Raw genomic sequence first — 13,081 nt, 5'->3', positions numbered from 1 at the left:
TATTTCCATTCAAATCATACCACAATTTGTGATGGTGACCACCTTTACCAGAAGCACAGATGGAAAATGTTTTACTGTAGAGGGATTACTTTTTATAAATTTATTCGAACTCAAATTCATACAAAAGCTGCCTTTATTTTTGTAGCTGATATATGCCAACTAGTCAGGTAAGCCCCTGATACTTCAACTGTGGAAGACTCATGGGATGCATGCTAAAGTTTCTGTATAGAAGAGATCACATGGGTCATGAGAGAAACAGTGTTTGACAGTGTAGACCAAAAGGCAGCTTGTTGATCTGAGAGATGCCTGTGCCCCTAGAGAGGAGGAACTGGCACCACATGGGACACTTGAGCCATACATGGACCTGGAAAAACCTGTGCTGAATGAAGCCTGGCCCCAGAGAGGAGAAGCTAGGACCAGACAAGAATGCTGAACTAGCAGAATCACGACTGAGTGCCAAAAAGGGAGGAAATGATCAGAATGGCAGGGAACCACAGAACCAAGGCCCCTAGGAGGATCTAGAATTGAAGAATAACACACAGATGATGTAAAGGAAAAAAAAATGTACTTTACATTTTGTTCGTACTGTGGAGAGCAGACACATTCTATTGATCCCATACCATAAGGCCATTCTATGATGCAATAGGATTGTACAGGCCCTTGAGAGAAGTGGGAGAATTCTGCCAGTTGTCTGCATGCTCTAAGTCCTTTCTATTGCCACCATAAGCAGGAAGTTTTTCTTCACTGTCTAAGGACACAGGCACAAGTCTTTTCTGTGCTTTGTACAAATAAAACATCTACTATGTTTAATGCCATGGTTAGCCTGAATTGCTCTGGAAACATCTTGGAGAACAAAACGAACCACATGCCTAAGTTCCCAGCATTTCTCTGGGTGAGTGCACGAGGAGAGATTTAAGAGACACATCCAAAATTATAATTGGGTTCTTGTGTCTGGAAGGGTTATGATAGGACCCCACTTCTTTGTAACTGGAATTAGTGTTCCCTAAAAGACAACACAATTGTCCCTGGAACTTGATTGATGCTTGCCTCCTTTGACAGCCTCCTAGCCACTGAAGGCCATGAAAAGTCCCCATCATGTGGAGTTGGGGGCCCTTTGATTTGGTGGATTTTTGAAGACCGCTGAGTCACCATACTCTGCTGTTGACCATTCATGTTTCCAATACAGAGAAGCTAAGTCACTCTATCCTTGTTGTCATAGAACAAAGTAAACTTTCTTTTACCTGTACAATGATGTGAGTGCCTCATTTCATCTGAACATCCAGCTTGAATAGGGTATTGGCACTAAGCCTGCCCCTAATGAGGAGTTACATTTTATATTTGAAACTTCACATCCATTTTTCTTCAAAATAAGCAGAAAACAGCCCAAAAGAAAATAAGGAATATATACCTCATGCTTTCAAAAGAAAATTGACTTTATGTAGTGTTTTAAAGTTTGCAAAGTACTTCACATATATAATCTCATCTGATCCTCACAAACAACCTGTTAAGGGAGGCACTACAGGTATTTTTAACACCATTTTACAAACGAGGAGAGTGAAACTGGGAGGTTGAGTTGCTCATAGTTATACAACTGGCTTCAGAAATGGAATCTAAACCCAGGAAAAAAAAAAGCTGTACAAGGTGGCTTTAATTCCTCCATATCAATTTGTGATTAACTTTAAATACAAAATTCTTCCTGTCTGACTTTTCTCATGGTGGAAGGAAAATGACCATGCACTGTAGCTGTGAAAATATCAGCAGCCCTCCATTTGTGGTTTATTGTAGATAAACAAGTCTATTTAGTCTTTTTAAAATTAAGATTGAAAGGATAGAGAATGAGTGGTATAAAATTACTTTATTATTCACATAATTTACATTTATGAAAGATCATCACTTTCTTTGAAACAAGAAAGTTTACAAATGAGCATTTTTTCCATTTTTTATCAATAAACTGTTAGGCAGCATAGTATAGATGATCACTTCTATCTCAAATCAGAAGTATGCAACTAGTAGGTGTTGACAGAAAAAAATTATGTTTCTGCACTGATCATTCCTGAACTTTTTTCTTTAGAGTAATCACTTCCTATTTTTAGAAATGCATCTTGAGATAGGACATACAGTCTGACCTATGTGGCAGTTAGGAAAAAAAAAAGTCTTTGTATTCCATAAGGAATGATAAAGACACTTAATCTATTTTCTGTAATTAACATTTTTTAAAATATAAAATTGAAACCCTTTGAATCTGGCTGAGGTCTAAAATATTTGTGAATAAATCTTTTCATTTTCATGGTAGCACTAAATTTTCTTTAATGTCTCTTTCTCTGAGATCACTTTTTCTCATAAGGTCATTTAACCAACTGACTTGATTCTTTAAAACAATCAGATAAACCCACTGCATACATAGTAAAACATAACATTTCCCCAAAAGCTGCTGTTCACAAGTGAAATTTGTAAGAGGCAAAGTTCATGTTCATAAAAATAAGTCTACAAGGGGTAAATTACACTACTGTTCCATCATACAATCTAATCCTGAAAACAAATTCAGAGAGAAAGAAATTTAGCTTAAGATTTTTTAAAAAATACCACAGTAGAAAAGCAATGTGATAACTATCATGATTTTTCTGTATCTGATGCTTATTTGCATGAAAAAACTATGCATGCATGCCTGAGTGGAGGGAATCTTCACTCTGACTTGCAGGTCTCTCCTCTAACTGTGATCCTATCTTACGGACTTTAGGCTTACTCTTCCATTTTTTATGGGTCATATGAAGCAGTAGTCACTAAAGAAGAAAAATTTTCTTGGGAATTTAATTTGAATCAAAATCATTTTCCCCCCAAATCTGGCTTATACAAAACCTAAATGTGGCCTATGATTAGTTTTACTGGTTTTTGATTGCCTTGCCTTTAGCGTGAGAGGAGAAAGAGGAAGTCAAGTTAGGAATCTTGTAATCAGTCCCACCAGCCCTCCTCCTCTCTCCCAACCTGAACTCAAGAATATACATTTCTTAATGGTGCTTGGATGTCTTTTCTACAGGTTCTAGGACTCCTCCTCTAGACTGGAGTAGTTCCAGATTCTGCATTCTGGTCCCCTCCCACAATTACACAATTTTCACAGTAAATGTATATCTTACATAAGAACTTTATATAATTATTTTTCTACATACAACTTTTCTCCTTACTGCAAAGTAACATGTTTCATTATTAACTGTTAGCCAGATGTAAAGAGTAAGGACATTTCTGTAGGTGGTAGCAGATTTGGAAATTCTTTTTTTTCTATGTGAAAAGCAGTTTCAGTTTACATTCTGAAGAGTTTTACTTTCAGGAAAGATTCATGAGTTCAAACACAAAATAATTAATGGAAGACTAAAAAACAAGCTATTCTAACAAAACCAGAAATAGCCTTTGGAAGGTTTCATCAGAATTGCAGGGGGGGGAGAGGGGGGAGGGAGAAGAATTGAGGTAATTTCTAGATTATGAAGATGAATCACTAGACCTTGAAATTACAACTCTTAAGTGTAATAATTGACCAAGAATTTACACTGAAAACAGAGCTTACGACTTCATTTCAATTGTCTAATTGATATCTATTAGAAATTTTTTTAAATCACAAGTCAAACTGTTTATGTAGAATCTGGTGGAGGAAGAAAGAAGCAGCAAAAAAGACTTATAATTTACAATCACTAACTTGTGGAAGGAATTTTGCCTAATCAGCTAGAAATAAAATGCAAGATTTTTTCACGTTGGAAAGAATGTGCTTATCCTGAATTTTTTTTTAAAAAGTCCATCTAAAATACCACTGAGAGCCAAGTCAGTCAAGTAAGATATGAAGAAAATCTTCCTGCTTCACAACTCCCAAGAGATCAAACATAATCCATTATAATAATCATGGTCAATGGCTTCAAAATTAAGGAAGAGATTCCTAATTGGATATATACATTCATTTCTACCTTACCCACAAGTCTGTCAGGTGAAAAGACTAAAACAAAACAGCATTCTTATAAATAAATAAAAAATAAATAAATAAGCTCTTTGATGTTTCACCTCTGTACAAATACTGAAGTTAAATATTTACTTTTCAATTTGAACCATCAATCTTACATCAATATGGATTCTTTTATTACAAAAATACATATTTATAGTCAGAGAAATAGCTGATAATAGAAAGTGGCTGTTTCTTTGCCATTTTCTAAAGTTTCACAATCTGCTTCCATCCACTTACAGAGGCAAATTAAAAGGCCCCTACCAAGAAATTACTTCACAAAAAGAAGTGTTCACTAAATGTTATATACAATCAACCTCCAAAGATTTTAGGCCTATGATTGAAAAGGCATTTATCTGTGACACCACAAAGTGTCCACATGTGGCCAGAACAGGAGGAGGGTCAAAGTGTAAACAAGAGTCAATATTTGTTTGATAAACCAGTCTTAACTGCTTGACTCAACTAATTTAAGGGAAATATCCATAATGTACTCCAGTGATTTTAAAAGCTTCCAGACCAAGTTCATCAAATACAAAACAAACCCAAGAAAAATCAACAGTGATCCTTTAGCTAAACACTGCCTTTGTTGCCGTAATTAAGAATTAAAATCCCCAGCTTTGTAAAAAGCTTCAGTTTTGCTCTGCTTCATCCACTTCCATGAAAATATCACTAAAGAAATATTCAGTGACTTTGGTTGGTTCCTCTTCAGTTTCCATCTTTTGGTCACTTTTACACTTTTCTTCCTCAAATGATTGATCACAGGAAACCTAATAATGTAAGAAAATAAATATTGAAAAGTATTACATTACAGAATATTGTCAGTTCACGTGCTGACAAGTTTTGCCAGACCACTTCAATTGCTTTCTTTTAAAATCTTTAGTATAAAAGAAAGTTAACTGGGGGCATGGGAAATTTATTTAGCAACAGAGGCAACATAGACAATATGGCAATAAAAATAAATTTTTAAAAAAGAATATCAGGAGCAGCTAGGTGGAGCAGCGGAGAGAGCACTGGCCCTGAAGTCAGGAGGACCTGAGTTCAAATCCGGCCTCAGACAGTTACTAGCTGTGTGACCCTGGGCAAATCACTTAACCCCAACTGCCTAAAAAAAAAAAAAAGAATATCATACAACACTAAAGCACAAAGTTACTGTTTTCTTGGAATAACTCTTTACTTCTTACAAAACCTGAATTTTCTTAGAGCTTTTTCTTGACTATATACTAGTTAGGCTGTGTGGGCTAAGGCAAATTGTTTGAATTCTGCATTTTTGAGATTTACTATCTTTATCTTCTCTTCATAGTGCAGATGAAAGTTCTTAGGACTATATACAAGAACTTAGAACAAAACAGATTACAATCTGGGGAGGCATTCAATGAAATTATTCTACCATGTTAAAGGCATAACATATAAACTACATATACTATACTTAAATCAAGTACAGTGCCCCCCAGAAAAATCAAGAGTGCCAGCTACTGGCATTTAAAGTGGCAAGGACATTTTCAGATATATAGAAAGTGCCTCTAAAAATGAATGATGGTATTGCATTATAAAAATATTTCAGTAATAGAAATTGAGTAAACATTTAGTTGGAAGGCACATGCAAGTTTTAAACAATAGAATATACATGAGCTGACAGGGCCATAATTACTCTTTCCTCTTCTGTTCCCTCAGATTAACAAAGTCAGACACCGCTTTCTTCTTTTACTGCTTCTGAGTATTAAAGAAAACACATTAAAGCTCCTAATTTTGGTTAGCTCAGTGGCTTTGACCCAGAAATCTCTGCAAGACTAACTCCCTAATTAAAAAAACAAAACGTTTCCTCTCCTTTCTCAGAGTTTTATTTTGTAGCCTTTGCTAATATTCACATAAAAAGATCCATCATTGTTAATCATTATGTTCATTCTTAATTGAGTACATGTCACACAGAAGCAATAAAACATAGAAGTAACTATCCATACCTGAGGTGTTGAGCTGCTAACAGTACTGGCTTCAGAAGGAGACTCAGCACTGGTGGGTGGTAAGGGACAAGGGTCTTGCTTTTTTCTCTTGCTTTCATTTAGTTGAGCCGGTCTTCTAAAATTATGCCTTGAGACAGGTATAATAGGTTTCAAACGCTTTTGACTATTCATTGGTGTGGCTTCTTCAGATTCCAAATTATTCTTTGAACATATCAAAGATAAAAATCCCAGGGGTCTTCGGCCAGGCCTGGAAAGAAAGATAAAATGACTATCTTGTTTATATGCCTGGAACTCCTTTATTTCAGGTCAAGAAGAGAGTTGAAAGTTGCCAACTATCATTCACAGTAACATTTAATCTGTTTCAAGGATACATTTGTTTGATAAAATTAAAAGAGAAAGGAAACAGTTATTACAATTAAGAAATTTCTTCACAATACCTGGAAAACAAGGACTTGCTTCTCTGTTCTAATTGATGGGTAGCCCCACTCCTTTCCTGCTTGTCAGACATCACACTCTCTTCTGGAGGTAAATGAGGAACATTCTCTTCTTTTTGAGTACATGTCACCTCCTCACAAGATTCAGGTCCTGAAGCCTGAACAGCGGGTTCTGACTGCTCTTTCTCTGTCTTCTGAGGTTCTGCAATTGTACATGTGCTTCCCAAGACAGGGACAACTGTCTGCTTTTCATAAGACTCTCCTTCAGCAGACACAAAAAAACCAGTACAAACAATGAAGCAAGTTACTCAGGAAATGTATTTATTGAAATGATCTGAAATGCTTTAAAAATATTATCAGCAATTGATATCAAGAATCCTCATATATCTAGTTCACTATAAGCTACAATGAATTATTGTGGAACATTTTAAAAGTTCAATCAGAATAAGCTGAAATGATTAAAATGGAAAATGGTTAAAGTTTCTGTGCAAAAAAAAAAAAAAAAAAAAGGCATCACACCACAATGAAAGTAAACGATGTGCCTACCCTCTGACTCAGGTCCAAGACAGAGGGAAAGGTCTCATATATGCAAAAACATTTAGAGAAACACTGTTCTTTGGAACCAAGCTTTGGTCATTATAATGACACACTATTCAGTTTTGTTTTGTTGTTTTCATTTACACTGTTGTGGCCATTATGCACGAAGTTTTCCTGGTTGTGCTTACCTCACTTTGTATCAGTTTATCTAAGTCTTCTCATGTTTCTCTACATTTATTCACAATTACCATTTTTCAGACTGCAGAAATATTCTATTATGTTCATGTACCACAATTAATTTAATCATTCCCCCATCTAGGGAGATGCTTCTAAGATCCAGCCCTAGTCTCTCTCCTAAGCTACAGTCCTGCACCACCAACTGCCTTTGGGACATCGCGAAATGGATGTTGCACAGGCATCTCAAACTCAACATATCCAAAACAAAGCTCTTTATCTTTCTTTTCATCCGCCATCTTCCCAACTGTCTAACTACTGTTGAAGGGGTACCACCATCCTCCCAGTCACTCAGGCTTAAAGCCTTAGTTACAGTATCCTTAACTGCACACTCTCATTCACCCCACTTACCCAATCTGTTGTTAAATCTTGTTTTTACTTTCAAAATATCTCTTGCCTCCATCCCCTCCTCTCCACTCATTCAGCCACTCTTCCCACTCCTTGTCCTCAGTACAGACCTCATCAGGATTACTACAATCTTGCCTCAAGTCTCTCCCCTCTCTGCTGCATTCTCTGTTCTGCTGCCAAAGTGATTTTCGTAAAAGGCACATCTAACCATGTCACCTCTTTACTCAACAAAATGCAGTGATTCCCTATCACCTCTAGGATCTAGTAGAAAGGCCTCAGGCATTTAAAGCCCTTCACAATCTGGCCCCTTCTTCTTTTTCTATCTAGTCACTCTTTGCTCTTCAGCTAAACTGGCCGAGGTGCTAGATCTAGCCCACAATTCTCCATCTCCAGACTACACCTTTCTTCCGGCCCTATCCCCATACCCAGAATCCTCTCCCTCCTCACCTCTGCCTCTTAAGCTTCCCCAGCTTCCTTCAAGACTCAGCTCAAATCCTACCTTCTGCAGGAGGCTTATCCTGATACTTCCTGATCCTTGTGCATCCTCCCTAAGATTGCCTTCCATTTACTCTGCATACTGTCATGACTGGATCTTAACAAAAGGGTAAACTGAGGCAAATCTCCATGCAAGATAACATTTATTAGCAGAGGCTAATAAATAAGTCAATGGATTGCCTCCACTAATGCCAAAGACCCCCAAGCAAAAGGACATTTACCTTCATATAGGTTTTCAGAGACTACAGAGCAAAGAAGACGAAATCATGGGATGAAGGGCAACATGACTGATTACAGAGCTGAGGTTCAGGGAAAAACATGATTGGTTAGAAGTTTGGTAATGGGGGCTAGCAAAAACCCCACTTCTTTTCTCATGAGACTAAGAAGTGCTCATTGTTTGAATCCAGGTGCAAGATAGCAGCCCAGATTTTTGGATAGCACACAAGACATCCTTGAAGGACAATTTGGTGGCACAAAAATTTCAGGCCCAAATTTCCTTGCTTTCTCACATAGTCACCAAGGTGAGCTAAATTCCTTGAGGCAAGAAACTAGATTTTAAAACTTAACCCATTGTAGGCTAGCTGAAGTTCTGAACTAAGTTCAAAGACAAAGAACCATGACTTGAGCAGTTACAGGGCAAAATAAATTACTTATAAATAGGATCAATAAGAAAATGATAGAAGATCAATTTTAATCTTCTCAGTACATCTTGTATGTACTTTGTAATTTACACACTGTCTGTCTCACTAGAATGTGAGCTCTTCTGTCTTGCCCTCCTTGGAAGTATAGGTCTTACAGTGCAATCTCTAGGTCAAACAACCTGGTCACATTTTCATCATTTTATCAGTACAATTCCAAACTGTTTTCCAGAATAATTGTGACAATTGATAGATCCACACTAGTACACTGATGAATGAGCCTACCTTACCATAGCCCTTCCAACATTGACTATTCCCAAATTTCGTAATTTTTAACAATTTGATAGTCGTTAAGAGTAGAAATGTTATAGATCACTGAAATTCTCAGAGTATCAAAAGCTCCATTCAGCCAATGATTCCAACATCTTTCTCAACTAAATTAGTTGAAGTATAAGCAAGATAAAGAGACACATTGGTTCATCCTTACGTAATGGAACTTAACATAATTTAAAAAGTTCTTTCCTTCCCATGACAATTTCTGATTGAATATGTACCATAAACCAGTAACATAATGAAAATTTTATAGGCAAGTAATACTAAAGTTCCATAAAAATAGAGACAAAGGTTACTAGAAAACCTATGTTGCAAGTGATCTGGTTATAAAGTGGTGACTGATACTATGTAATATTTCTATTTTAGCTAAAAACGAGTGTGTATTTGTTCGTAGGGCAAATAAAAAAAAAAGCCTTGGCATTTGTATAGTATTAGGACTTTCCAATCATTGACAAGTCATTCTAGCTCTGGGATTTGAATACAGCTGAATTTTTAGAATGAAGGTCAAGCAAAAATGGAAACAGGCCTTGGAAAATCAGACGTATCACTAGCTATCCAAGTCTTCACCACACCACTTTATTCACATTTTTAAAAAAAATGCCAACTTCCTTGGTTCTAAATATTTCAAACATTATTAAGCAATGACTTCAGGTACAACTGATAGCCCAAGATTAGACAGAGAAAGAAGGAAAAGATTAGAAAAAGAAAGGAAAAAGGGAAAGGGAGAAAAAGAAAGAAGTATGAAAAGGAAAGAGGTACATATAGAGGGGGATGGGAAAGGAATCAAATGCCAATTTGATATAGATTTCCCAAAGAATTGTTGTAAAGATATTGGAACCAAAAATTCTTTAGGAGAAAGTCAAGCCCAAATGCTTTTTACGAGTTGCAACATGAATCTTCAGTATGATTCCAGGGAATAAAGAAAACCCTTTAAAATTGGGAGTATGGACCAGGACCATTCAGCATAAATTTGGCTTCAGAGCAAAAAAAAAAAAAAAAAAGCCCGATAATTATTTGGTTTGGGGCTAACACAAGACGTTAATACTAGCAAACTGCTTTGTGGAAGGCAACAGAAGCACTCTTAATCCCAATGTAAAGGAAAGAACAGAAAAATGTTGCTAAGATCCCAAGAAGGAAAGTCAGAAGATATTAATAATATTAATCATTGATCACAGTATTACCAGGCAAAGGCCTCATTTGTACCACAATGGCTAAGGCTGGCTAACAACTACATCACCATGACTTTTTTCAAAGGACTAACTCAAGTTTGTGAAATATCCAGTTAGATTAAGGTCATTCATGATGGTAAGTAAAATGTAAACATCAAATCCCTTACCTGCAGCATTCCTGTACACACTGGTGGATTCTTCTGAGGACACCTGTTTTAAATAAATTTTATTAAAGTTAGAAATGTATTATTTTCTCCTTAGTTCATTAATTTAAATGAGATGACAAAATATCTTCTAAAAAAACCAGCTCAGATGACTAGAGTATAATGCTGATAATCAAGGCTACAGGTTCAATTCCAAATTGGAACTGTGCTCCATGAATTTAAAGAATTTACCCTAGCTCAGGTCAGTCATCTTACAAATGGATGTTACTGTTTACATAACAATACATACATTGCTACTAGAAAACTAACCAAATCTCTTGGCCTATAGTGGTGGTTCAATAGTGCCACTTTCATGTACAAAGAGTACATTTTATAAATCATAAAAGAAAACTTCTTACTGATAAAATAAATACAAGCTTAGGAACTTCCATGAAATTGCAGGTTTAACTCATTAAGATATGAAATAGGGGCAGCTAGGTGGCGCAGTGGATAGAGAACCAGCCCTGGAGTTAGGAGGACCTGAGTTCAAATCCGGCCTCAGACACATAACACTTACTAGCTGTGTAACCGTGGGCAAGTCACTTAACCCCATTGCCTAGCCAAAAAAAAAAAAAAAGATATGAAATAAAGAGCACGGAATAATACAGTGTTCTTGAAAAAAAAATACAGTAATTCATAATCATCTGGACTTACAGATGTATCTCATATTCTCATACTTACAGCTAGAAGGAACCTCAAGTCATCTAGACAAACTTCCTCAGTCTATAGATGAAGAAATTGAGGCCCAGAGAGGTTAAATGACTTGCTTATGGTCACAGAGGTAAAATAAGTGACAAAGCGGAGATGCGAGCTCATTTGCTCTAACTTTAAATGGAGAGCACTTTCCCTCTTGCTTTACCATGCTGCCTCTCTGTTGGTTATACTCTGGGGAGCCCAAGAACATAAAGTTTTGCTTTGGATCTTTTGCAAACAAAGAAATGTATCCAAAGTGAACCAACAAAGGAAATTTACTTCTATTGCTTCCCCTAACATGTTCTAAGAAGGAATACACAATGAGAAAAGGAGATTGATATGTAAGTCTGGGCACTCCAAGGGTATGTCTCAAGGCTTATCTCATTCCATATAACTCTGAAATTTAGCAAAGCAAGCCATCTGTATTTAGTATCTTCACATTTCCTCCTCAAATTAATTCCTCCCCACTGTTTTTTGGTTCTCTGAATGTTCAGAATGTTCTCTCACTAGTTTAAGAAACATCACGTAATAATACTCAGACACTCAAATGGATCTGCGATCTCAATGAGAAGGGAGTTCCCAGCGATGCATACTCAACTCATTTGTACCGGCCAATTCTATGGGACTCCTGTCCACGTCCTCCCTAAGTCCACCGCACAACTGATCCACCACCCTTCCCTCAGGCTTACCACACAGCCAAACCATTTTCTTTTTCTCTTATGTATTGCCTTGATTAGTTCTGATTATACACACTAGTACACAAACCAATAAACACTGTAGATGCAACCCTTAATACAACTGTGCAGGGAAAAACATGAGCTTTATTCACTGCTTTATTATTCAATTTACCTTTCAGAGGAGCCCAAATACTATCTTAATTTGTCTTCTACTAGAGAGAGATTATTGCTTTTCAACCTTCCCTTTGAGCAGGTTCCTTTTGCATTATTTTTCTCCACATGTAAGAACATCTAATAATAAAAGCTGACATATGGTACTATGAGGTTTGGAGAGTGCTTAATAGCTGTAATATCTACTGTTTACTTTTGTCTCTCCATGTATTTAGTAGATTTCAAAATCCAAACAGAAAAAGAAATGACAGAATACAGTTACCTCAGGTCCTTAATGGTTCTCTTACCTCAGAGGTGATTTTCTGACAATCTTCTCCTAAAGTAGAAACATTAAGATTTGTAGCAGCAACCAGGCTAGTGCTTTCTTCAAGGCTGTGATCAAATGTTTCATTAAATGTCAGATCCAAATCAGTTGGAGGCTTTTCAGAGGATGGCTGCATACTGTTCCCATAACTAGAAAAATATGTGGAACAATGTTACAAACTGGGAAATTCAAGCTGCAGTTAAAATAAATTGGATTTTATAATTTTGTAATGTGCTAAGTGTCATTCCAATGAAAAATGATTAAAAATTATGCAGACTACCACAAAATTCTACTTTCTAATTATATTCAAATTTAAGGCATGACCTAAACTTGAATTCTTATGTATTAGATTCAAATCTGAAATGTTTAATATCTTCAAAATGAAGAAAATTTGACTTAAATATCTCCAAATTCTCTCCCATCTCTGACATTTTGATTTCTAATATCATTTGTCAAAGACTATATAAAAAAGTCCCAAAAATCTTGGTGCAGTTTTAAGCTTTAGTAGCTTAAAAGTAGCTTTTAATAACTCTAAGCTTCAAGGTTAAAATTTCCCTAAGACTTCTGGGACATCCTATGTAGGTTAGAGGAAAATCTAACACTTTTCAGAAGAAATTAGAATAAGGGATGTATAAGAAAACATCAACACCCAAGGGACAGCTAGGTGGCGCAGTGGATAGAGCACTGGCCCTGGATTTCAGGAGGACCTGAGTTCAAACTCAGCTTCAGACACATAACACTTACTAGCTGTGTGACCCTGGGCAAGTCACTAAACCCCATTGCCTAGCCAAAAAGAAAAAAAGATATCTAGGGCAGGTAGGTGGCACAGTGGATAGACTACCGGCCCTGAAGTCAGAAGGACCTGAGTTCATATCTGGCCTCAGACCAAACACTTGACACTTACTAGC

At 36.5% G+C, this 13,081-nt stretch overlaps 1 protein-coding gene across 2 annotated transcripts in view; it reads right to left on the bottom strand.

Moving 5' to 3' along the window:
* Positions 1-1,852: 1,852 nt before the first annotated feature.
* BDP1 (B double prime 1, subunit of RNA polymerase III transcription initiation factor IIIB) overlaps positions 1,853-13,081 on the bottom strand; it is an 85,191-nt gene continuing 73,962 nt past the window's right edge. For both annotated transcript variants that reach the window (XM_027864175.1, XM_027864176.1), the window contains exons 35-39: positions 12,157-12,322; positions 10,293-10,335; positions 6,375-6,633; positions 5,938-6,184; positions 1,853-4,746 (exon numbers count right to left, since the gene is read on the bottom strand). In XM_027864175.1, coding sequence (XP_027719976.1) covers positions 4,609-4,746; positions 5,938-6,184; positions 6,375-6,633; positions 10,293-10,335; positions 12,157-12,322 — 853 coding nt within the window. In that variant the 3' untranslated portion in view covers positions 1,853-4,608. The remainder of the gene's footprint in view (positions 4,747-5,937; positions 6,185-6,374; positions 6,634-10,292; positions 10,336-12,156; positions 12,323-13,081) is intronic.

Source organism: Vombatus ursinus, unplaced genomic scaffold (genome assembly GCF_900497805.2).
Source record: "Vombatus ursinus unplaced genomic scaffold, bare-nosed wombat genome assembly UNPS02014774.1, whole genome shotgun sequence".
NCBI classification, from domain to species: domain Eukaryota; kingdom Metazoa; phylum Chordata; class Mammalia; order Diprotodontia; family Vombatidae; genus Vombatus; species Vombatus ursinus.
Note: the sequence above shows the minus strand (reverse complement) of the source record. Positions and strands in the feature narration are given on the sequence as shown.